Raw genomic sequence first — 25000 nt, forward strand, 5'->3', positions numbered from 1 at the left:
GAGGAGGCTGTGGGCAGACGGCTGCAGCTCGGATGATGAGGACGGAACCTGTCCTCCAGAGGAGCAGAGAGTACAGGGAGCGGACAACCTACCTGAACAGGTGAGTGAGTGCTCACCTTGCTGCTCTAACCCATCGTGATGTGGAAGACAAAATGTGTAGGGAGGAACTGCAGATGCTGGTTTAAACCAAAGATACACACAGAGTGCTGGAGTAACTCAGCGGGACAGGCAGCATCTCTGGAGAGAAGGATTGCGTGACGTTGTGGGTCGAGACCCTTCTTCAGACTGAGGCTTCAGCTTTTTGTGTCTATCTAAGGGTTCAGAGAAGATTTACAAGGACGTTGCCAGGACTAGAGGGTGTGAGCTATAGGGAGAGGTTGAGTAGGCTGGGTCTCTATTCCATGGAGCGCAGGAGGATGAGGGGTGATCTTATAGAGGTGTATAAATCATGAGAGGAATAGATCGGGTAGATGCACAGAGTCTCTTGCCCAGAGTAGGGGAATCGAGGACCAGAGGACATAGGTTCAAGGTGAAGGGGAAAAGATTTAATAAGAATCTGAGGGGTAACTTTTTCACACAAGGGGTGGTGGGTGTATGGGACAAGCTGCCAGAGGAGGTAGTTGAGGCTGGGACTATCACATCGTTCAAGAAACAGTTAGACAGGTACATGGATAGGACAGGTTTGGAGGGATATGGACCAAACGCGGGCAGGTGGGACATGGTGGCTGGTGTGGGCAAGTGGGCCGAAGGGCCTGTTTCCTCGCTGTATCACTCTGTGACATTTGGGGTTTGTAGGTTAATCGGCCCCTCTGTGAATTGCCCCCTAGTGTGTAGGGAGTGGGATAACATAGACTAGTGTGAACAGGTCAGGGTGGTCTCGGTGGGCTGAGGGGCCTGTTCCATGTTGTAGGATAAAAGGAATAACATTTGGTGTAAGGTAAAGTCTGATTAAAGATAGTCCGAGGGTCTACAGTGATATGGATCTCCAAACTAAATATTTAATTAATTAGCGGCTGGGCTTGTACACTCTGGAGTTTAGAAGGATGAGAGGAGGTCGTATTGAAACATATAAGATTATTAAGGGTTTGGACACACTAGAGGCAGGAAACATGTTCCCGATGTTGGGGGAGTCCAGAACCAGGGGCCACAGTTTAAGAATAAGGAGTAAGCCATTTAGAATGGAGATGAGAAAACACTTTTTCACACAGAGAGTTGTGAGGGTGATGGAGGCCGGTTCTCTGGATACTTTCAAGAGAGAGCTAGATAGGGCTCTTAAGATAGCGGAGTCAGGGTTATGGGGAGAAGGCAGGAACGGGGTACTGATTTGGGTATGATCAGCCATGATCACATTGAATGGTGGTGCTGGCTCGAAGGGCCGAATGGCCTACTCCTGCACCTCTTGTCTATTGTAAACTAAACAAAGTTAAATGAAGTTAAATTAAACCAAACTAAATGAAATGAAACTAAATGAACGTAAACACATATGCAGGAGTAACTCAGTGGGACAGGCAGCAAACCTGGGTGGGTGACGTTTCGGGTCGAGAACTTCAGACAGAGTCAGGGGAGAGGGAAAGGAGAGATGATGTAGGTCGATAAAGAGGTGCAGGATTGTACACTGACTATGTAGCAGTCACAGTGTTAGGACAGAGTGTGTGTTACATTGGACTCTGCTGCATAACCCAGTGGGTAACCTGGTGGTGTGGTCTTGCTAGCAGGGTGTGTGTTACATTGGACTCTGCTGCATAACCCAGTGGGTAACCTGGTGGTGTGGTCTTGCTAGCAGGGTGTGAGCGTGGTTGGTAGTGACGGCAGCTGTGAGCGGCGGCTGGACGATGGACACTCGGATGCTCAGTGCCCCAGGCAGATGAACCTCTTGACCCACATTGAGGCCATACAGAATGAGGTGAACACCAGGATGGATGTCATCGAGAAGGAGCTGGATGGTAAGACCAGTCACGGCAACAATCTAGCAATGTCACTACATTTTGAGATTTTAAAAATCAAGTCTGTAATTTATTCCATCAGATAAAGCATAAAAAGAAGTTTAATTTGACACCTAATTCACTTTCATATCTTCAGTATTAAAAAAGCTATGGCAATTTTCATACTCGGAAATTAGCATCTTGTTCCCTATTGATTTTCCATTGACTTAACACAAAAGCTGTGATCGAGGACAGTCTAAAGCCCATAACTTTCTTAAAAATTAAGAGAACTGAAATAAATTTTCAGTTATTATAGATTGAAGCATTCTGAAACAAATATTAAACAATCTTACTTGGATGAACTGAAATTAAAGCATATAATTAGTTAGTTACCCAATTGTAGCTAATTCCAAAATTCAATTACTAGATCTAAACATCTATCCATTTCTTAAGGAAAGATTAACATTTTTAAATAGCCTAAGTGTCCAAAGAACATTCACACAAGAATTCTCAATAAAACATGATTTTTAAATCTCATTTACATTAATTTATAGGCCAAATGGAAGGGATTTAGTGTTCAATTGCTGTAAATTAATGGCCATTTAAATCAGCTTGCGAGTGGGATTCTGTGGAACGCGCTGGTTTGGAACGCTGCCATTGCGGTGAATTTGTACCCCATGTCGGCATGAAAGATACTGCGGGATTGAATGGGCCCCCAAGTCAGCTACTCGCAACATAACATTTTGTATAAAGGGATCTTAAGAAGCCCTTTTTAATGTAAAAATAAACAACCTACCTTGCCTTGTCCCCTACATGAGATCCGTCCCGTTGTCGGGGTTCGCGTCTTTAGAGGATGATTTTTAATCTACTATAACAATTAAATAACCTAATATAGTTTAAAAATACCTGCAGCGAACAAACCTCGCAGCGATTTTTCGTCATCAACTAAGTAGGCTGAACAACATCGATTTCAACAGCCTAGAGAAAATCGCGTTTTAAACCCGCCCCCCTCTCAAAGGAGCCAAAGTCGCTCACACGGGTAGCGGCAGAACTGCAGCGCCGCTGAAGGTAAGTTTTGCAACATACCTACACAATCGCCCCAGAGAAGTGTCATTGTCATCTCTACCAACAACAGTGAAACTTCGACCAGTGAAAGGCCTGGATAGAGTGGATGTGGAGAGGATGTTTCCACTACTGGGAGAGTCTAGGACCAGAGGTCACAGCCTCAGAATTAAAGGACATTCCTTTAGGAAGGAGATGAGGAGGAATTTCCTTAGTCAGAGGGTGGTGAATCTGTGGAATTCTTTGCCACAGACGGCTGTGGAGGCCAAGTGAGTGGATATATTTAAGGCAGAGATAGATAGACTCTTGATTAGTGCGGGTGTCAGGGGTTATGGGGAGAAGGCAGAAGAATGGGGTTAGGAGGGAGAAATAGATCAGCCATGATTGAATGGTGGAGTGGACTTGATGGGCTGAATGGCCTAATTCTACTATCCCTTATGAAAGGAACAAGTCTTACCACAGAAGTTCCTCCTCACCTCCTTTGTAAACGAGCGTCCTTTAATTCTGAGGCTGTGATGTTGTGGGGTTTGGTGTTTAACATTGTAAGCTGTGGTTGGGTAGAAGCAAAGAAACCGGTTTCTCCTGATAGTGAAATCCTGAATTGAAGGTAACACCATCTGTTACGGGTCCCGAATGCAAGTACTTCAGAGCCACGTAACACAAGTCAAAAACCAGGTTCAGGTTCAAAAACAGTTTTAATAATTCACTGGAACACAAAACTCAAACCTGATATAAACAACCCAGTCAGGGATATGGATAAACCGACAAACAATTTAACAATGCTCCAGCCAGCCACACCATGGGCCGTCGAACCGGAGATTCCAAAACCTGCCCAAAGAGATACAACCCTGAAACCAAAATACACGAAAACTCTAAGGTCAGCCCTTATCCGTCCCAATACAATATCTGATAACACGGAATGGTGAAAATACACAAAGTTCTATGCCATGTGGTCAGGCTGCCTCGGCCCCCACCAACAGACTGCTTATCAGTCAGAGTCCACGACGAAGAGAAGGATTCTGGGAAGCTCTGGTCTTTATACTCCAGATGAGTCACCCGTCACCTGACGCAGCTGGGCCAATCGGGTACAGGAGCCTTTGACCCCTCGATTCCAGACTCACAGCCACGAGGCCTGTACTTGGGATAGAAACAGAGAAGTAAGTACATAGCATTCACCAGGGGGGGGAAGCGCCTAACACCCCCACCCAAAGATACTGAATAAGTTTCTGAAAATGAACAAAAAAAACACCACCAAATTTCAGCAACTATTCAGTAACACAGACATCACTGGCACGACAATGCATCAGCCAATACATCATCCTTGCCACGGATATGCCAGTCAAATGAGACAACCGCAAGGGAAACGTCTCCAAAGCCTCAGAGTTACTCAGCTTTCCCTGCGTTACTGCCACAGACAACCGTGCCTCCCCCACATCACCACCCGTGTCAGGGGGCAGCACCACTGCAGCCAAAACATGCTTAGAAGGACTTAGCTCCGACCCATCAACCTCCACAGGCTCCTTCCTGTCGAACCAGTCCTTCATCCTAGACTGAGCAGAGGCAAGATTACCCATTGCCAGTTCGCATGCCCTTCTCAGTCTAGAACGAAAAGTACAGACGTGGTCTAAAATACCACGTTTTGTATCCTCCTGCAACCATTTTTCCTTCAGGACCCTCAAATGTCCACCCAGAGAACCATCATGAGCCAAACAGAGTATTTCGTCCCTATACCGACGAGGCATCACAATCTGATCAACCACGCTCCAATCATCATGCCCAGATATATCCAAGGGAGACCACTTTCGCATCAGTAAGCCATCCCTTAGAAAATACCCTTTTGCTGTGGAATCCATATCCCCCTCAGGCACTGCGCAGTCGCACAGATCAGATAAACCTGGATCACTCTTTTGCTCCTCAACCAGCCGGTCACGTGACAGTGACACCGGCACATTTCCAGACACTATCCCATCTTGAGATGGAGAAACACCCTTCACAACACAGGATCTATCATCCTGATCCCCAAAAATGCTCTCACTCAGGTCCACCACATCCTCAAACTTCGCCTGGCTCTTAGCCATAGCCCTCGTGACAGCACAAGCTGCGAAGACCTTTGGATGCTGCATAGCCAATCTATCAGGATTCTGCACCATCGGAACAGCCGTCACCTCAGGAGTGACTAAAACTCTACCTCCTGCCAAGTCATTCCCCAAAATCACAGAAACTCCCCCAACGGGAAAACACGGCCGTAACCCAACAGTTACCCGGCCTGAAACCAACTCGGACTCGAGACGCACGGTATGCAAAGGCACTACCATGTCATCCATCCCGAATCCTACCACTGGGACACTTGACCCAACCGATGATTCCCCAGAAAACGGCAGTACACCATCCAATATAAAGGACTGAGTAGCACCAGTATCACGCAAGATGGATACTGGAACTCTGTCACCCCCATCCTCTAGAGAAACAAAACCATTCATGATGACGCAGAATAATTCCTACACTCATCAGACTCAGGCACCTCAGGTACGACAGGTGCCTTCTGTGCACCCACCAAAGCCACAGGCTTTGCATTTTTCTGCTTCAGAACGGGACACGACTTTAACATGTGCCCTCTCCTTCTACAATAGTAGCACACAGGACCTTCATCAGTCCTTACATTTCCGTCAACCTTATCAGCTCGGACCTCCCCCTGTATCAACGTGCTGCCATTTGCAGGCACAGAAACAGCCTTGACACTGCCACCGGCGACACCACCACGATCAACCGGCCGTGCACCAAAACTATAGGATCGCCCAACAAAATCAGATTTATGAGTCAATACATACTCATCTGCCAACACCGCAGCCTTAGACACCTCATTCACCTTCTGCTCATTAAGGTAAGTAGTAACCCTCTCAGGGAGACAGTTCTTAAAGTCTTCCATAATTATCAAGGCCCGCAGTAGCTCAAAATCCTTCACTCCTTGAGAAGCGCACCACCTGTCAAAAAGTGCCTCCTTCTCCCTAGCAAACTCCACATAAGTCTGACTATCAAACTTCCTAAAGCGCCGGAACTTCTGCCGGTACGCCTCTGGAACTAATTCATAAGCCCTTAATACTGTAGACTTCACACACTCATAGTCCAGACTGCTTTCAACAGATAAAGACGAGTACACCTCCCGTGCTTTACCCACAAGGACACACTGCAATAGCAAGGTCCACACGTCCCTAGGCCACTTCAAGGACAAAGCCACCCGTTCAAACACTGTGAAATACTTGTCCACATCCTCCTCACGAAATGGAGGAACCAGGCGGATGTTCTTGCTCATATCAAACTCCCGTTCCCTAGAAGAAACCCGGGAATTATCTATTTCTTTTGCCCGCAGCTGAAATTCAGCCCTTTTGGTTTCCTCCTCAAGCCGTTTCATTTCAAGAACATGCATGAGCTCTTTCTCTTTTAACAAAGAGGCAATTCTCTGTGACTCAAGCTCCATCTCCTTCAGTTTATGATGGCCTCCATGTTCTGAACTGGCTGAACAGAAGGTGGGGGACTGTCTGCACCACCAGGCAAAACCCCAGCCTCCACCAACGCAGCCCACAACTCCGATTTAATGGAGTGTTTCTTTGAATGCTTGTCAATAGTAATGGCATAGTTCTCAGCCAGTAAAATCAAATGCTCTTTCGTACATCTATCAAACAACTCCCGACTAGGAGCCTCAACAAATTCTTTCACCTTAAATTCCATTCTAAAGTAGCCCTAAACCACCAGCTAAAACCTGGGCACTAATGCTACCACAAACAGGGAAGAAAAAATTCCCTCACAACACACAGACTTCCTCAGTCCAGAAGCCTACCAAAAATACCCCCTAAAAATGTCTAGGGTCCTCAAAACTTCGGACGAGCCCCCATTTTGTTACGGGTCCCGAATGCAAGTACTTCAGAGCCACGTAACACAAGTCAAAAACCAGGTTCAGGTTCAAAAACAGTTTTAATAATTCACTGGAACACAAAACTCAAACCTGATATAAACAACCCAGTCAGGGATATGGATAAACCGACAAACAATTTAACAATGCTCCAGCCAGCCACACCATGGGCCGTCGAACCGGAGATTCCAAAACCTGCCCAAAGGTCAGCCCTTATCCGTCCCAATACAATATCTGATAACACGGAATGGTGAAAATACACAAAGTTCTATGCCATGTGGTCAGGCTGCCTCGGCCCCCACCAACAGACTGCTTCAGTCAGAGTCCACGACGAAGAGAAGGATTCTGGGAAGCTCTGGTCTTTATACTCCAGATGAGTCACCCGTCACCTGACGCAGCTGGGCCAATCGGGTACAGGAGCCTTTGACCCCTCGATTCCAGACTCACAGCCACGAGGCCTGTACTTGGGATAGAAACAGAGAAGTTAGTACATAGCATTCACAAGGGGGGGGGGGGAAGCGCCTAACACCATCCTTAAATTAGAGTTAGCTGTGGATGGCACAGTGGTAGAGTTGCTGCCTCACAGCGCCAGAGACCCGGGTTCCAACCTGACTACGGGTGCTGTCTGTATGGAGTTTGTACGTTCTCCCCGTGACCTGCGTGGGTTTTCTCCGTGATCTTCGGTTTCCTCCCACACTCCAAAGACGTGCAGGTTTGTAGGTTAATTGGCTTCGGTATAAATGTAAATTGTCCCCAGTGTGTGTGTGTGTAGGATAGTGTTAGTGTGCGGGGATCGCTGGTCGGCGCGGACCCGGTGGGCCGAAGGGCCTGTTTCCGTACTGTATCTAAACTACACTAAACTAGGTGGATATGGGCAGAGAGAGAGAATGAATTAAGGTTTCATCAGTTAACGTCTCTGTCCCGTGTCCTTTAGTTATCTGTTCCTCTTGTTCCTATCTTTCATTGAACATGGAACATAGAACAGTACAGTACAGGAACAGGCCCTTCGGCCCACAATGTCCGTGCCCAACATGATGCCAAGCCACTTCTCTGCCTGCACGTGATCTGTATCCCTCCATTCCCTGCATATCCATGAGCCTGTCTAAAAGCCTCCACCACCACCCCTGGCAGCGCGTTCCAGGCACCCACCACCCTCTGTGTAAAAAACTGCCCCACACATCTCCTTTGAACTTTCCCCCTCTCGCCTCATAGCTAGGCCCACTAGTCTTGGACATCTCGGACAGACAGCACCTGTAGAAAGGGTTTGACTGTCTACCCTGTCTACGCCTCTCATCATTTTATACATTTTATTAGGTCTCCCCTCAACCTCTGGCGTCCCAGAGAAAACATTGCAAGTCTGCCAGCCTCTCCCTGTAGCTGAACCCCTCTAATCCCGGCATCATTCCGGTAAACCTCCTCTGCACCATCTCCAAAACCCCCACATCCCCCCTGTAATGGGGGCGACCAGAACTGCCCGCAATACTCCACATGCGGCCTGACCCAAGTCCTATAAAGCTGCATCATAGAAGCATAAACAATTCAAAGTAACATTAGCAAATTTGCAGATGACACAAAGCTGGGTGGCAGTGTGAACTGTGAGGAGGTTGCTATGAGGATGCAGGGTGACTTGGACAGGTTGGGTGAGTGGGCAGATGCATGGCAGATGAAGTTTAATGGGGATAAATGTGAGGTTATCCACTTTGGTATCAAGAACAGGAAGGCAGATTACTATCTAAATGGTGTCGTTGGGAAAAGGGGAAGTACAACAGGATCTGGGGGTCCTTGTTCATCAGTTTATGAAAGTAAGCATGCAGGTACAGCAGGCAGTAAAGAAAGCGAATGGCATATTGGCCTTTATAACAAGAGGAATTGAATATAGGAGCAAAGGTCCTTCTGCATTTGTACAGAGCCCTAGTGAGACCACACCTGGAGTATTGTGTGAAGTTTTGGTCCCTTAATTTGAGGAAGGACATTCTTGCTATTGAGGGAGTGTAGCGTAGGTTTACAAGGTTAATTCCCGGGATGGCGGGACTGTCATATGCTGAGAGAATGGAGCGGCTGGGCTTGTATACTCTGGAGTTTAGAAGGATGAGAGGGTATGTTATTGAAACATATAAGATTGTTAAGGGCTTGGACACGCTAGAGGCAGGAAACATGTTCCCGATGTTGGGGGAGTCCAGAACCAGGGGCCACGGTTTAAGCATAAGGAGTAAGCCATTTAGAACGGAGACGAGGAAACACTTTTCTCACAGAGAGTGGTGAGTGTGGAATTCTCTGCCTCAGAGGGCGGTGGAGGCAGGTTCTCTGGATGCTTTCAAGAGAGAGATAGATAGGGCTCTTGAAGATAGCGGAGTCAGGGGATATTCAGAGAAGGCAGGAACGGGGTACTGATTGTGGATGATCAGCCATGATCACATTGAACATATTGTCTATTGTCTAATAGGTGCACGAGTAGGTCATTCGGCCCTTCGAGACAGCACCGCCATTTACTGTGATCATGGCTGATCATCCCCAATCAGTACCCCGTTCCTGCTTTCTCCCCATATTGTGACTTCCTGATTCTTGTACTCGACGCCCCGACCTACGAAGGCAAGCGTAACGTACGCCCTCATCACCGCTCTGCCACTGTCAGGGAGTTATGGTCCTGGACCCCAACATCCCTCTCTGTACATCGATGCTGCGGGGGTGGCCATTCATTGTACATTTTCATCCAGAAGTGCAACACAAAATACTAGCTTGGATTAAACTCCATCTGCCATTGCTCTGCCCATGTGGGATAGCATAGAGGTAGTGTACGGTGGTAGGGTGGCATCTGTGTGACTCTGGCTCAACCTATGTTGGTCTTGAAGTTCCCTCTTTGTGTCGTTAACTCTGTGTATTTGCTTCCTCTCCCCCCTATCGCCCCTATCGCCCCTCTCCCCACGCTCCCCCCTCCCTCTCCCCTCTACCCCCCTCTCCCACCCTCTACCCCCTCTCCTCCCCTCCTCCCCCCTCTCCTACCCCCCCGCTGCTTCCAGTGCTGGAGAGATGGCTGGATTTCTCAGGAGGACGCGATGTTCCAGAACCACTGGCCAGACTTCCGCAGCTGAAACGTCACATCAAGCAACTGCTGGCAGACCTGGGCAAGGTGCAGGAAATGGCCTGTTGCTGCCCACACTGAGGCCAAGGGGGACATGGAGGGGGGGCTGGAGGAGGGGGGGGGAGGTGCAGGAGATGGCCTGTTGCTGCCCGCACTGAGACTGTTCCCCATGGAGGGGGTGGGGGAGGAGGGGTTCAGGAGGGGAGGAGAGGTTGTGGGAATGGCCGGTGAGAACCAGGGTGAAGGTCACATCACTGGTGCAAGGAGGAACCGGCAAGACGCCAACTTGTCCATGGAACTTGTCCACAGAACTTGGTCTGGAGAAGAACTCAAACTCTACAAGCACATTCAGAGGAATAAGAGACAGCATGAACGATGTGAACCTCTAGCTACCCTTCAGCATGGAGCTTCAGACAGCTCCACGTTTATCCTCAGTACTTGGCAGCATTACGCGGCTCCATAACGTTGACATCCTCCCCCCGGCCCCCCTGCTTGGAGTTCAGGGAACGGCAAACTCACTGACCTCGTGTGCACGCCCGTTCACATCTTCACCTGAGTTCCTCACGATGAGCTGTGGGAGGCTCGGGCTCAGGGGCAGGGTCCTGGTTAGGGTCAGGCTCAGGGTCAGGGTTGGCTGGTGAAAGAACTCGAGTAGAGACATTTGTGGGCAGTGATCCTGGCATCAGATGGGACTGTGGGAACATCCACTGTTGCCTGATGCCAGTGGAGGGGGCAAGGGGGAGGGGAGGGGAGGAGAGACACTGCGGAGCGTTTAACTCCAGCATGCTGCTGTGTCGCGGGTGATAGTTGCCGGGGTGCTGGCTGGTCTCCTGCTGTAGGAGCGGTCGGGACATCTGACCACCAGATGGACACAGTTCCCACGCTCAAACCTCCACATAAAGTCTCCACCATGTCAGACCCCCTGGTGATTCACAATAAAGTAAACACTGAACGGCCAATATGTTGGCAATGTCTGTAAAGGATAGAAGTGAGAAACATGTTGGCTGAAGTCTACTTTACAAACTCACAGATAAACATGACCAATGTATAACAGCTGGAAACCTGCTGGATTTACCAACACATTTGAACGGTAATGAAAGATGCAAATAGATGCAGTTGATGTTGTGGGCCATGACTTCAATCTTTCACAGCCACCCCCAGATCTGACATTGGATCAGAAGCCACAGTCAAGCCCACAGATGTGAGCTCCTGCCCCACGATGTTTCAGTCCGGTGAAACTGCAGTAGAGTTTGCAGTATGTTTGTGAATGGATGAAGCAGCCAGCCAGTCGTTGTGGCAATTCCCCGCGGCCCCAGTGCTCATGTTGACACCATCATTTACACCCAGACACCATTCACAAGCGGCCTTGTGGTAATATGCAGTGTGTATAAGCACATTAGTTTCTCCCAAAGATCACCTGGCATTTGTTCTCTCCCCCCCCCCCCCCCCCCCCCCCTGCCTGAACAAGCATTCACTTCTCACACTGGTGCTTATATTGACCAGCCCACACTACAAGAGCAGTCTAAGCAGGCTGTGTCCAGTGAGTGTGGCCACTAGGCTGTGTCCAGTGAGTGCGGCCACCATAGTGAGAGGGCTCGCTGGTACACTACTTGTTGTGGGAGATTGAACCTGCAAACTTCCTCGACATCACGTTGCGGTTTTATTGTAAACAAGATGAGCTGTTTAATGCGGATAGACCGAGCTGGTGCTGCTGGAGGGGTGACTATTGTTTTACTTGCCTGATATACACACTGCTCCTGGTCATATACATGAGGTAGTGAGCTGTACCGGGCAAGTCAACTTGCCAACAACAACCGATGTTGACTCGACATGTATATCTCAACAAAGTGTATATTTGGCTGATGTGTATAAAATTCTGGAAGCAAAGAGGCCCTGTTCATTGCACTTCTGTGTGTAAAATTATATTTGTGTGTGTGTGTGTGTATACGTGTGTGCGTATACGTGTGTGCGCGTACACGTGTGTGCATACGTGCGTGTGTGTACGCGTGTGTGAGTACGTGTGTGTGCGTGTACACGTGTGTGCATACGTGTGTGTGCATACGTGTGTGTGTGTGTACGCGTGTGTAAATATGTCTGTGCACTTGTGTGTGTTTCATGGGTAATAAGCATTTAAGCAGCAACATATACCTGGCTGTTGACTAGTTTAGTTTAGAGTTGCAGCGCGGAAACAGGCCCTTCGGCCCATCAAGTCTGTGCCGACCAGTGATCCTACACACACTAGGGACAATTTACAATTTATGCTCAGCCAATTAACCAACAAACCTGCACGTCTTTGAAATGTGGGAGGAAACCAGAGAAAACCCACGCAGGTCACGGGGAGAACGTACAAACTCCGTACAGACAGCACCTGTAGTCAGGATGGAACCCGGGTCTCTGACAGGGTCAGGTACTTTTGCCTCCGTTTATAATATCTGTACTCATCAGAACCCTAACCCTAACACCCCGAACCGGCGGCGTTGAAACAGCAGCGCCGAATGATACCATTCCGCTCTGACACTGTGAGGCAGCAGCACTACCCGCTGCGCCACCGTGCAACCTACGGTCAACGTCTGTTCTGTTTAAACTGAACTAAAATGGAAATCTGATATAAAGCAGAAAAGGTGTGCGGGTTTGTAGGTTAATTGGCCCTCTGTAAATTACCCCCTAGTGTGTAGGCAGTGGATGAGAAAGTGGGATAACATAGAACTAGGGGTAGAGTTAGGCCATTGGGCCCGCTCCGTTATTCAATTGTTGAAACATATAAGATTATTAAGGGTTTGGACACACTAGCGGCAGGAAACATGGTCCCGATGTTGGGGGAGTCCTGAACCAGGGGCCACAGTTTAAGAATAAGGGGCAAGTCATTCGGCCCTTCGAACCAGCCATTCACAGTGATCATGGCTGATCATCCACTATCAGTACCCCGTTCCTGCCTTCTCCCCATATCCCCTGACTCCGCTATCTTTAAGAGCCCTACCTAGCTCTCTTTTGAAAGTATCCAGAGAACCTGCCTCCACCGCCCTCTGAGGCAGAGAATTCCACAGATTCATAACTCTCTGTGTGGAAAAAGTGTTTCCTCGTCTCTGTTCTAAATGGCTTACTCCTTATTCTTAAACTGTGACCCCTGGTTCTGGACTCCCCCAACATCGGGAACATGTTTCCTGCCTCTAGCGTGTCCAAACCCTTAATAATCTTATATGTTTCAATGAGATCCCCTCTCATCCTACAGGACAGGTTTAGATGGGCAGGTGGGACTAGTGCAGATGGGACATGTTGGTTGGTGGCAGGTGGGGCTGAAGGGCCTGTTTCCGTGCTGTATCACTCGGTGACTATACAGCAGAGGTGTAAGTTCGGATTTCGGGAGGAGCTGATCCAGTCAGAGTGTGGTTGGAATCGAGCGCAGTGCTGGGTGTCTGATGGAATCTCACCGCATCTCAGACATACCTGGACAAGCAGTGATTGCCCTGGTCAGACAAGACGGTAAAAGCTGGTGAACTGCAGGTAAGTGGGATGCAGAAACACCTGGGCTTTAGTCTGTGACAATCCCTGCGTCTTGCTCATCAATCTGCAACATTTCCCCAAAAGCACACTGGATAGCCACCGTGTGGTCACAGGAGTGGAAGGCAACCTCATCTCCATTACACCGCTACATCTCTTCACCAGATAAAAGCTGTCCAGGGTCTGAGCTCCCCAGAGGAGCATGGGTGAAGCTCAACAGACTTGGTACTGGAGTTGGGCGTTTCAATGCCAGCGTGTGGAGATGGGGGCTCCCTCCACCAGAGCCCAGCCTGTGAATATGGAGCAGTACAACAGACAGCCAACCATGTCATCTATGGGTGCCCGCTCTACCACCCACCAAATGGAGCTGTGTCAGGGCCCGGCATACATTGACGCCAACAGAGACGACACCCGGCTAATCAACACCCGGCTTGAGATCTAACTATTTCTTTGGTTTATTTATGTTTCATTTCCAAGTAGAAGAAGAAGATTTCCCCTTGCGATGACTTCCCAAAGTTGTCACATCTGCTCCAACCAGTTATTGGTCCCTACATTGGCCACAGGTCTGGTGGGAGGGTGGTGGGTGCCTGGAGCGTGCTGCGGGGGGTGGATGTGGAGAGGATGTTTCCACTAGTGGGAGAGTCTAGGACTAAAGGTCACAGCCTCAGAATTAAAGGACATTTTAGAAAGGAGAAGAGGAGGAACTTTGTGAGTCAGAGGATGGTGAATCTGTGGAATTCTTTGCCACAGACGGCTGTGGAGGCCAAGTCTGGATATTTTTAAGGCAGAGATAGACAAGTTCTTGATTAGAACGGGTGTCAAGGGTTATGGGGAGAAGGCTGGAAAATGGGATTGGGAGGCAGAGATCAGCCGTGATTGAATGGCAGAGTGGACTCGATGGGCCAAATGGCCTAATTGTACTCCTATAACATGAACTTGTGGTGGAGGCAGATATGATAGTGGTGTCTAAGAGGCTTGGACAGGCACATGGATATGGAGGGATATGGATCACATGGAGGCAGATAGTTGGTCTAAGCATCATGTTCAGCACGGACATTGAGCTTAAGGGCCTGTTCCTGTGCTGTTCTTTGTTCTACAATGGCCACAGTACTGAACTTTCTCTATTCACCCCAAAGCAATGTAAGATGTTAGTTCTCGAATTGATTATTATCTGGTGGACGCAAAACTGATCCCTTTTACAATCAATCCTAAATATCATAATAACATCATTTCTGACCATTATCCATTAACCTTCTCCTTAAAACTATAAGGAATGCACAACAAAAAAACGTGTTGTAGATTTAATCCACAAATATTAACTGAGCCAGGTTGCTGTGATTACCTGAAGCAACAGATGGGAGTATTCTATGAGACAAATGACACACCTGGTATTTTGGCTACTTTATTGTGGGAATCTTTTAATGCCTTTTTCAGAGGCTCCATCATTTCATATCAAGTGTGTCAAAACAAAAAAAACAGGTCGGAACAATTGGAATTAGAAAAACAGATTAAAGAGCTTGATTCAGAAAATGCGATTGATCCATCTGCAGGTAAACATAATAAGATAGCAGCATTAAAATTCAAGTTAAATCAAATCCTCTGCAAAAGTTGTTAAGTTATTTCAATACACTAAGCAAAAAGATTTGGTGATAAACCGCATAAACCTCTGGCTCGCCAGCTGAGAAAAGGAAAACGATCAGACTATTCTAAAAATCAGATCAGAAAAAGGTGAGATGCATACATTTCCTAAAGATATTGACGAAAGATTCCTAAAATTCTATCAAAATCTATATGCATCCAAAACTTCAGCCGACTCCGCAAAGATCAAAAAATGTCCTGACAATTGCAACCTCCCATCACTCAATGAGGTGGAACGAGAAGAATTAGGAGCTGAGATTACAGTAAACGATATTGAAGAGACTATCAAATCACTGAATCGTGGGAAAACGCCAGGTCCAGACGGGTTCAGTAATGAATTTTATAAAAAATGCAATGACTTAATTTCCCCACGCCTACGAGCCCTTTATATACATGCTTTTAAAGAACAGACGTTACCACAAACCCTAGCCAAATCAACCATTACACTGATACATAAAAAAGACAAAAATCTCGAAGAGCCTGGGTCATACAGAGCAATAGCTCTTCTAAATACAGATCAGAAAATATTAGCTAAGACTGGCAAGAAGACTAAGTTCGTACATTAGTAAATTAATACATCCAGACAAAACTGGATTTATACCTAAGCGACATTTGTTTCATAACTTGAGACATCTGTTTAATATAATGTATTCACACAGAACGATAAATGAACACTTAACAATTATTTCTTTAGACGCAGAAAAAGCATTTGACAAAGTAGAATGGGCCTCTCTCTTTACAGTGTTGGAAAAATTCCAACTAGGAAAACATTTTATCTCATGGATAAAGTTGTTATATAACAATCCGACTGCCAGAATATCGACAAATCAAATTCTGTCACCTAAATTTCAATTATCCAGGGGTAATAGAAAAGGATGTTCTCTTTCACCAATGTTATTTGCCTTAGCCATAGAACCCTTAGCAGAAAACATAAGTTCCTCCGGGCATTCACGGCTATAATACTAAACATACAAATAACAAGATTTTGTTATATGCAGACAATGTACTTTTATATATTACCAACTCTCAAGTCAGTATCCCAAATATATCAAACCTTATAGAACAATTTGGTTCCTTCTCAGGGTATAGAATAAACTGGAATAAAGTGAAATTATGCCAATAAAAGCTCAAGACCCTTCACATCTCCAAAAATTTCCCTTCAGAATTGTCACTGAAAAATGTACATATCTTGGAGTCTACGTGACTGCAAAATATATCTCTCTATTACAAGCAAATTTTCCACCGTTAATTATTAAATTAAATGCCCTCGTTCAATTTTGGAAAACACTCCCTATTTCCCTCATAGGTAGAGTAAATGCTATAAAGATGATTTTCCTTCCACAACTCCTACACCTATTTCAATCAATACTGATTTATCTCCCTAAAAGTTTTTTTAAATAACTTGACTTATCACAAATTTCATTTGGGATTATAAAACCCATAGAATATACAAACGACATTTATGTAAATCTAAAGAAAATGGAGGATTAGCTTCGTTCTCCAATATATCTGAATAAATCAACGTAAGATCAAAATCTGATAATACATAGCACCTTATGCATTTGGAAACAGTTGAAATCAACTCTCAAACTGAGAAATTTCTCTCTCCTTTTACCAATCGCTAACAATCCCTCGTTTAAACCGTCTACTTTAGATAAGGCGTTTGCACAATGGAAAAACTCAGGAATCAAAACGCTGGGAGATCTTTACGAGAAGGGGATTTTCCTCTTGTTTCAAGAATTATAGGAGAAATATCATTTGAAAACAAGTAATTTTTTAGCTATCTTCAAATCCAAGACTATGTGAAAACACACACACAAGAATGTCATTCTATGGGCCCAGATATATTAGACGAATGCATGAATAGACAGGAGGATACAAGTAAGTTAATATCCTACATTTACAATACCCTTTTAACTGGACACATCCCATCTTCTGAAATGCTTAGGCGAGCATGGGAAGATGAATTGGGTTTATTAATCTCAAAGGATAGCTGGGAGAAAAGCCTTCTATACATGCATTACTGCTCTCTTAATGTTAGGCACTCCCTGATACAATTTAAAATACTGCATAGACTCTACTATTCAAAGTCCAAATTGAACAAGATCTTCCCAAACATCTCTCCTATTTGTGATAAATGTCGTCTCCAAGAAGCGACTACAACCCATTCTTTCGCTTCCTGTATAAAGTTACAACACTTCTGGAGGGGAATATTTGATATATTCTCCAAAATACTTTAAATTAAATTGGAACCAGATATAAAACTGATCACATTAGGTTATGTCAGAGGCCTGCTCTAAGCTAACAACATTTCAAAGACGTTTCCTCAATTATGGCCTAATAACGGCGAAAAAATTAATACTCAAATTTTGGAAGCAGACAACAGTCCCCACAGTGAAGATGTGGATTACAGATATGTCCGAGACACTACATTTGGAAAACATTAGGCTTGTCTTGGCGGAAAAACCAGATCAATCTCTTAAGACATGGTTACCTTTTACTGAATTTCTGCAATAACAGAACGGTTAAACACAAATTTAAATTTAAATCCTGCGCTGGGGATGGGTGGGGGGGGGGGGGGGGGGTATTGCGCCATCTTTTCTTTTCTTATTTCCTTTCTTTACTTCTGCACTGCTTTGGTAGCTTTGGGATCTGTTTCCTGCTCTTTTGTCTTTTATTTTGTTTTTCTTCATTCTTTTCCTTCTTCTTTCTTTGTTTTCCTTTTTTTTTCTCTTTTCTTTATTTTGTTTGATTTAGGTTATAAGGTTAAAAATGAAGCTGTACAATATTTGTATAATTGTGATGCCGATCGTCTTATCCTTGTACAATTGCTTCTAATAAAAATACATTATAAAAAATAAACATGTTAGTTCTGGGAGCAACAATCTACAATGGACCTTCCCCAGTGCTCCAACCAACCACCTCCTCCACATCTACGCTTGTTTATTTCTCCACCCTTTCTGTTCCCTCCACTGTGGTCAGTTAGTCATAAGGTTGTGTGATAGTAGCAGCATTAGGCCATTCAGCCCATCAAGTCTACTCCGCCATTCAATTATGGCTGATCTATCTCTCCCTCCTAACCCCATTCTCCCCATAACCTCTGACACCCGCATAAATCAAGAATCTATCTATCTCTGCCTTAAAAATATCCACTGACACAGCCGTCTGTGGCAAAGAATTCCACTGATTCGCCACCCCCTGACTAAAGAAATTCCTCTTCATCTCCTTCCTAAAAGAACGTCCTTTAATTCTGAGGCTGTGCCCTCTGGTCCTAGACTCTCCCACTAGTGGAAACATCCTCTCCACGTCCACTCTATCCAAGCCTTTCACTATTCTGTATGTTTCAATGAGGTCCCACTGACACAGAAAAATAATGGATGATGTTTCGAATCTGAAGAAAGTTCCTGATCTGAAACGTCACCTATCCATGTTCTCCACTGATGCTGCCCGTTTGACCCTGCCACAGTGACCATCCTGAGTGTAGCTGGCATCTCCACCCTGGCACTGTGGACCTGCTTCAGGCTGACACATCTGTTGTAAAGATCAAGTAGCCGTGGAGAACTGCATCATCGCTCCCCTGTCCACAACGGGTGGGCCGTGAGCTTTCTAGAGGCACCGTTCTGTGGGCCCTTTGTTAACTTTATGATGACAAGTTTCATCATCGGCGGTCACTGTAAACAAGTTTGACTGTCCTCTCCATAGCGTCGTCTACTTGTGGGTCTGCAGATGTCTGTAGTGGAATAACAAGTTTATACTCCAGGCCGGTGTAAGTTTAAGGCCTTCACAGTTCACCGCAGCAGAAGCACTCACTTTGTCCAAGTGGTTGGGCATTTTTGTTGAAGATGGAATGAAGTTTAAACTGCTACAGAATTCAACAGTCGCATCCCCTCTAACGGGGAGTGGGAACAGTGGATGGTGGGGTCACAGGGGGGGGGGCATGAGGGGGCCGTTGCTGCAGCTCACGGCAGCTCCCCCTGCACTCATCTTTGTTTCAATCGTCCTCTCCACACACGCACACTAACACACACACACACACACACACACTCACACACATACACACACACACACACACACACACACACATGAACGCACACACACACACACACACACACATGAACGCACACACACACACTCACACACACACACACACACACACACTCACACACACACGCACACACACTCACTCACATACACACACACACACACACACACACACGTACACACACACACACTCACACACACACACACACACACACACACACACACACACACACACTCACACACACACACACTCACACACACACACACACGCACACACACACTCACACACACACACACACTCACACTGCCACACACACACACACACACACACACACTCACACACACACACACACACACACACACACGTTGGATTCTCATGTAGTGACAGTCAGAACCTTTTCCCCAGGATGGGAATATTAAAGACTAGAGGGCACAGCTTCAAGGTGAGAGGAGCAAAGTTTAAAGGAGATGTGCAGGCAAGTTGTTTACACAGTGGGTGCCTGGAACGAGCTGCCAGGGGTGGTGCCTGAGGCAGATACGATAGTGGTGTTTAAGAGGCTTTTAGACAGGCTCATGGATATGCAGGGAATGGAGGGATCGCGTGCAGGCAGAGGAGAGTTGGTCTTGGCATCATGTACGGCACGGACATTGTGGGCCGAAGGGCCTGTTCCATAAAGTCATGAGTGATAGGAGTAGAATTAGGTCATTCGGCCCATCGGGTTTACTCCGCCTTTGATAAGGTCCCACATAGGAGATTAGTGGGTATAATTAGGGTACATGGTATTGGGGGTAGAGTGCTGACATGGATAGAGAAGTGGTTGGCAGACAGGAAACAAAGAGTAGGGATTAATGGGTCCATTTCAGAATGGCAGGCAGTGGCTAGTGGGGTACCGCAAGGATTGGTGCTGGGACCCCAGCTATTTGCAATATACATCAATGATTTGGATGAAGGGATGAAGGCAGTGAAGAAAGCGAATGGTATGTTAGCATTCATAGCAAAAGGATTTGAGTATAAGAGCAGGGAGGTTCTACTGCAGTTGTACACGGTCTTGGTGAGACCACACCTGGAGTATTGCGTACAGTTTTGGTCTCCTAATCTGAGGAAAGACATTCTTGCCAGAGTACAGAGAATGTTCACCAGACTGATTCCTGGGATGGCAGGACTTTCATATGAAGAAAGACTGGATAGACTCGGCTTGTACTCGCTAGAATTTAGAAGATTGAGGGGGGATCTTATAGAAACTTACAAAATTCTTAAGGGGTTGGACAGGCTAGATGCAGGAAGATTATTCCCGATGTTGGGGAAGTCCAGAACTAGGGGTCACAGTTTAAGGATAAGAGGGAAGTCTTTTAGGACCGAGATGAGAAATCATTTTTTACACAGAGAGTGGTGAATCTGTGGAATTCTCTGCCACAGAAGGTAGTTGAGGTCAGTCATTGGATATATTTAAGAGGGAGTTAGATGTGGCCCTTGTGGCTAAAGGGATCAGGGGGTATGGAGAGAAAGCAGGGATGGGATACTGAGTTGGATGATCAGCCATGATCATATCGAATGGCGGTGCAGGCTCGAAGGGCCGAATGGCCTACTCCTGCACCTATTTTCTATGTTTCTATGTTTCTATGATTCAATGCAACATTAGCAAATTTGCAGAAGACACAAAGCTGGGTGGCAGTGTGAACTGTGAGGAGGATGCTATGAGAATGCAGGGGGACCTGGACAGGTTGGGGGAGTGGGCAGATACATGGCAGATGCAGTGGATAAATGTGAGGTTATCCACTTTGGCAGCAAAAGCAGGGAGGCAGATTATTATCTAAATGGTGTCAAGTTGGGAAAAGGGGAAGTACAATGGGATCTGGGGGGTCCTTGTTCATCAGTCTATGAAAGTAAGCATCCAGGTACAGCAGGCTGTGAAGAAAGCGAATGGCATGTTGGCCTTTATAACAAGAGGAGTTGAGTGGAGGAGCAAATAGGTCCTTGTGCAGTTGTACAGGGCCCTAGTGAGACCACACCTGGAGTATTGTGTGCAGTTTTGGTCTCCAAACTTGTGGAAGGACATTCTTGAGGGAGTGCAGCATAGGTTCACCAGGTTAATTCCCGGGATGGCGGGACTGTCATATGTTGATAGAATGGAGCGGCTGGGCTTGTATATTCTGGAGTTTAGAAGGATGAGGGAGGGTCTTATTGAAACATATAAGATTATGAAGGGTTTGGACACGCTAGAGGCAGGAAACATGTTCCCGATGTTGGGAGGAGTCCAGAACCAGGGGTCACAGTTTAAGGATAAGGGGTAAGCCATTTAGAACCGAGATGAGGAAAAACTTTTTCACACAGAGAGTGGTGAGTCTGTGGAATTCTCTGCCTCAGAAGGCGGTGGAGGCCGGTTTTCTGGATACTTTCAAGAGAGAGTTAGATAGGGCTCTTAAAGATAACGGAGTCAGGGAATATGGGGAGAAGGCAGGAACTGATTATGGATGATCAGCCATGAGCTCATTGAATGGCGGTGCTGGCTCGAAGAGCCGAATGGCCTACTCCTGCACCTATTTTCTATTGTCCCTGAATCTGGAGGTGTGCGTTTTCACACTTCTGTACATTTTGCCCGATGGGAGAGGGGAGAAGAGAGGGGAGACGGGTGCTGTCTGTAGAGAGTTTGCACGTTCTCCTCGTGATCTGCGTGGGTTTTCTCCAGGTGCTCAGGTTTTCTCCCACACTCCAAAGACGTGCAGGTTTGTAGGCTATTTGGCTTCGGTAAAAAATTGTAAATTGTCCCTAGTGTGTGTAGGATAGTGTTAGTGTGCGGGGATCGCTGGTCGGCACGGACTCGGTGGGCCGAAGGGCCTGTTTCCACGCTGTATCTCTAAAGCCTAATGTTTATAGACCGGAAGGATATGGGCCAAGCGCGGGCAGGTGGGTCTGGCTTGGATGGGGCATGTTGGTTAGTATAGACACGTTGGGCTGAAGGGCCTGTGTCCACGCTGTGTCACTCTGAGATCACTATTGAGAAGCTCAAGTCTCCAGTCGGTGTGTGAGGTGAGGCTTCGTTCAGCATCAGTCAGTGATGAAGTGCGTTTATACGGTCTGTTGCACAGTAGAGTTTGGTTTTGAGTTGAAGGATTTGCGTCAGAGATATCGAGCCTTTCACCATGACTGCTCGTCCCACCTCGCACGTCAGGATTGGATGAGAGGATCCAGGACAGTTTATAAGGCGGAGGGAGGGAGCGGCAGGTGGTGCAGCTGCTTCAGCAGAGCCATGGGGCAGCGAGCGATGATGCTGGTGGTGGTGGTGGTGGTGACCCTCCTCTGTATCTGCACCATGGATGCCAGCCTCTCCGGTAAGATGCCTTAAACCCCTTCCCCACTAGCTGGCAAATTAAAGCAACTCATAGACTCAGAGCACAAACTCTGTGCAGACAGTACCTGTAGTTAGACTCTAACCCGGGTCTCTGGCGCTGTGAGGCAGCAGCTCTACCCGCTGCTCCAACGTGCCGCCATTAACCTGTCCCAAGTGGCTTGTAGTTGGATGAAGGAACTTTGCTGGTGGAAGCCTCCGAGCACAGAATCAGGCCCTTCGGCCCAACTCGTCCCTGCCGACCAACATGCCCCATCTACACTAGTCCCACCCCGACCAACATGCCCCATCTACACTAGTCTCACCCCGACCAACATGCCCCATCTACACTAGTCTCACCCCGACCAACATGCCCCATCTACACTAGTCCCACCCCGACCAACATGCCCCATCTACACTAGTCCCACCCCGACCAACATGCCCCATCTACACTAGTCCCACCCCGACCAACATGCCCCGTCTACACTAGTCCCACCCCGACCAACATGCCCCATCTACACTAGTCCCACCCCGACCAACATGCCCCATCTACACCAGTCTCACCCCGACCGACATGCCCCGTCTACACTAGTCTCACCCCGACCAACATGCCCCATCTACACTAGTCCCACCCCGACCAACATGCCCCATCTACACTAGTCCCACCTGTCCACGTTTGGCCCATATCCCTCTAAACCTGTCCTATCCATGTACCTGTCCAAATTACTTTTAAATGTTGAAATAGTGGATTAGTTTAGTTTAGTTCATTGTCACATGTTGTGAGTAACAGTGAAAAGCTGTCCCAGCCACAACTACCTCCTCTGGCAGCTTGTCCCATACACCCACCACCCACTGTGTGAAATATTTACCCCTCGGGTTCCTATTAAATCTTTTCCCCTTCACCTTGAACCCATGTCCTCTGGTCCTCGATTCCCCTACTCTGGGCAAGAGACTCTGTGCATCTACCCGATCTATTCCTCTCATGATTTTATACACCTCTATAAGATCTCCCCTCATCCTTCTGCGCTCCATGGAATAGAGACCCAGCCTACTCACACCCTCGAGTCCTGGCAACATCCTCGTAAATCAGCCATGATTGAATGGCAGAGTAGACTTGATGGGCCGAATGGCCTAATTCTGCTCCTTATGAACTCATGAACTTAAATCTTCTCGGCATTCCTTTCCGCTCAATGACAGCCAGATGTATAATTACAGAGACAGAGCAGCCTGGATTGTCACTCATTGTGTCAGCTTTCAAGTGTGGTGCTAATCCTCCTGGGGAAAGAACGTCCCATGTCTCACCCCGGTCCTTATTCCGTCAGCCAGGGTAGAATGATTGCCCTCCAGATGTGGAGAGGATGTTTCCACTTGTGGGAGAGTCCAGGGCTAGAAGTCACAGCCTCAGAATTAAAGGACGTTCTTTTAGGAAGGAGATGCAGAGACATTTCTTCAGTGAGAGGGTGGTGAATCTGTGGGATTCATTGATACGGACGGCTGTGGAGGCCAAGTCAGTGGATATATTTAGGGCAGAGATAGACAGATTCTTGATTAGTGCTGGTGTCAGGGGTTACGGGGAGAAGGCAGGAAAATGGGGTTAGGAGGGATAGATCAGCAATGATTGAATGGTGGAGTAGACTTGATGGGCCGAATGGCCCAATTCTGCTCCTATCCCTTATGACCTGATGAAACTGAACTAAACTGAATCCCCGCCGCCCTCTCACTGCCTCTGGGCTGCTCGGGGCTGACCTGTAACCTGTGACCCATGACCTGTGACCTGTGCCCCGTTGACCTGTACGTCTCTTGTTTTGCAGATTACCAGCGGGACGGTCAGCGTCTGACCCCGTGTGAAAGTCAACGGCTGCTCTCGGGGATGGATGCCCGCTACGTGCCGCAGTGCTCGCCAGACGGCCAATACAGGTGGGGCTCCACACATTAGAGATACAGCATGGAAACAGGCCCTTCGGCCCACCGAGTCCATGCCGACCAGCGATCCCCGCACACTAGCTTAGTTTAGAGATACAGCATGGAAACAGGCCCTTCGGCCCACCGAGTCCATGCCGACCAGCGATCCCCGCACATTAACACTATTCTACACACACTAGGGCCAATTTATATTTATAGCGAACCAATTAACAGACAAACCTGCACGTCTTTGGAGTGTGGGAGGAAACCGGAGCACCCGGAGAAAACCCACGCAGGTCAAGGGGAGAACATGCAAACTCCGTACAGACAGCACCTGTAGTCAGAATGGAACCCGGGTCTCTAGCGCTGTGAGGCAGCAACTCTACCGCTGCGCCACCGTGACACCCGTTACTAGTCATTCCGATAATTGATACAGATGACAATGGGAAAGGACAATTGTACTGATAGACGTGGAACTGCAGACGCTGGTTTACACCAAAGATAGACACAGAGTGCTGGAGTAACTCAGCGGGTCAGGCAGCATCTGTGGAGAACATGGATAGGTGACGTTTCACAGAGTGCTGGAGTAACTCAGCGGGTCAGGCAGCATCTGTGGAGAACATGG

General features: G+C 47.2%; 1 protein-coding gene and 1 long non-coding RNA gene across 2 annotated transcripts in view; both read left to right on the plus strand.

The window, feature by feature from the left end:
* LOC116972545 overlaps positions 1 to 10084 on the plus strand; it is a 10135-nt gene extending 51 nt beyond the window's left edge. Inside the window, exons 1-3 of the long non-coding RNA XR_004411829.1 lie at positions 1 to 100; positions 1781 to 1943; positions 9909 to 10084. The exon at positions 1 to 100 is cut by the window's left edge and continues 51 nt beyond it. This is a non-coding gene — a long non-coding RNA (uncharacterized LOC116972545). The remainder of the gene's footprint in view (positions 101 to 1780; positions 1944 to 9908) is intronic.
* Positions 10085 to 22395: 12311 nt separating this feature from the next.
* Positions 22396 to 25000, plus strand: part of tg (thyroglobulin) — a 161389-nt gene continuing 158784 nt past the window's right edge. Inside the window, exons 1-2 of the mRNA XM_033020435.1 lie at positions 22396 to 22477; positions 24285 to 24390. Coding sequence (XP_032876326.1) covers positions 22396 to 22477; positions 24285 to 24390 — 188 coding nt within the window. The remainder of the gene's footprint in view (positions 22478 to 24284; positions 24391 to 25000) is intronic.

Source organism: Amblyraja radiata, chromosome 4 (assembly GCF_010909765.2).
Source record: "Amblyraja radiata isolate CabotCenter1 chromosome 4, sAmbRad1.1.pri, whole genome shotgun sequence".
In the NCBI taxonomy this organism is placed as follows: domain Eukaryota; kingdom Metazoa; phylum Chordata; class Chondrichthyes; order Rajiformes; family Rajidae; genus Amblyraja; species Amblyraja radiata.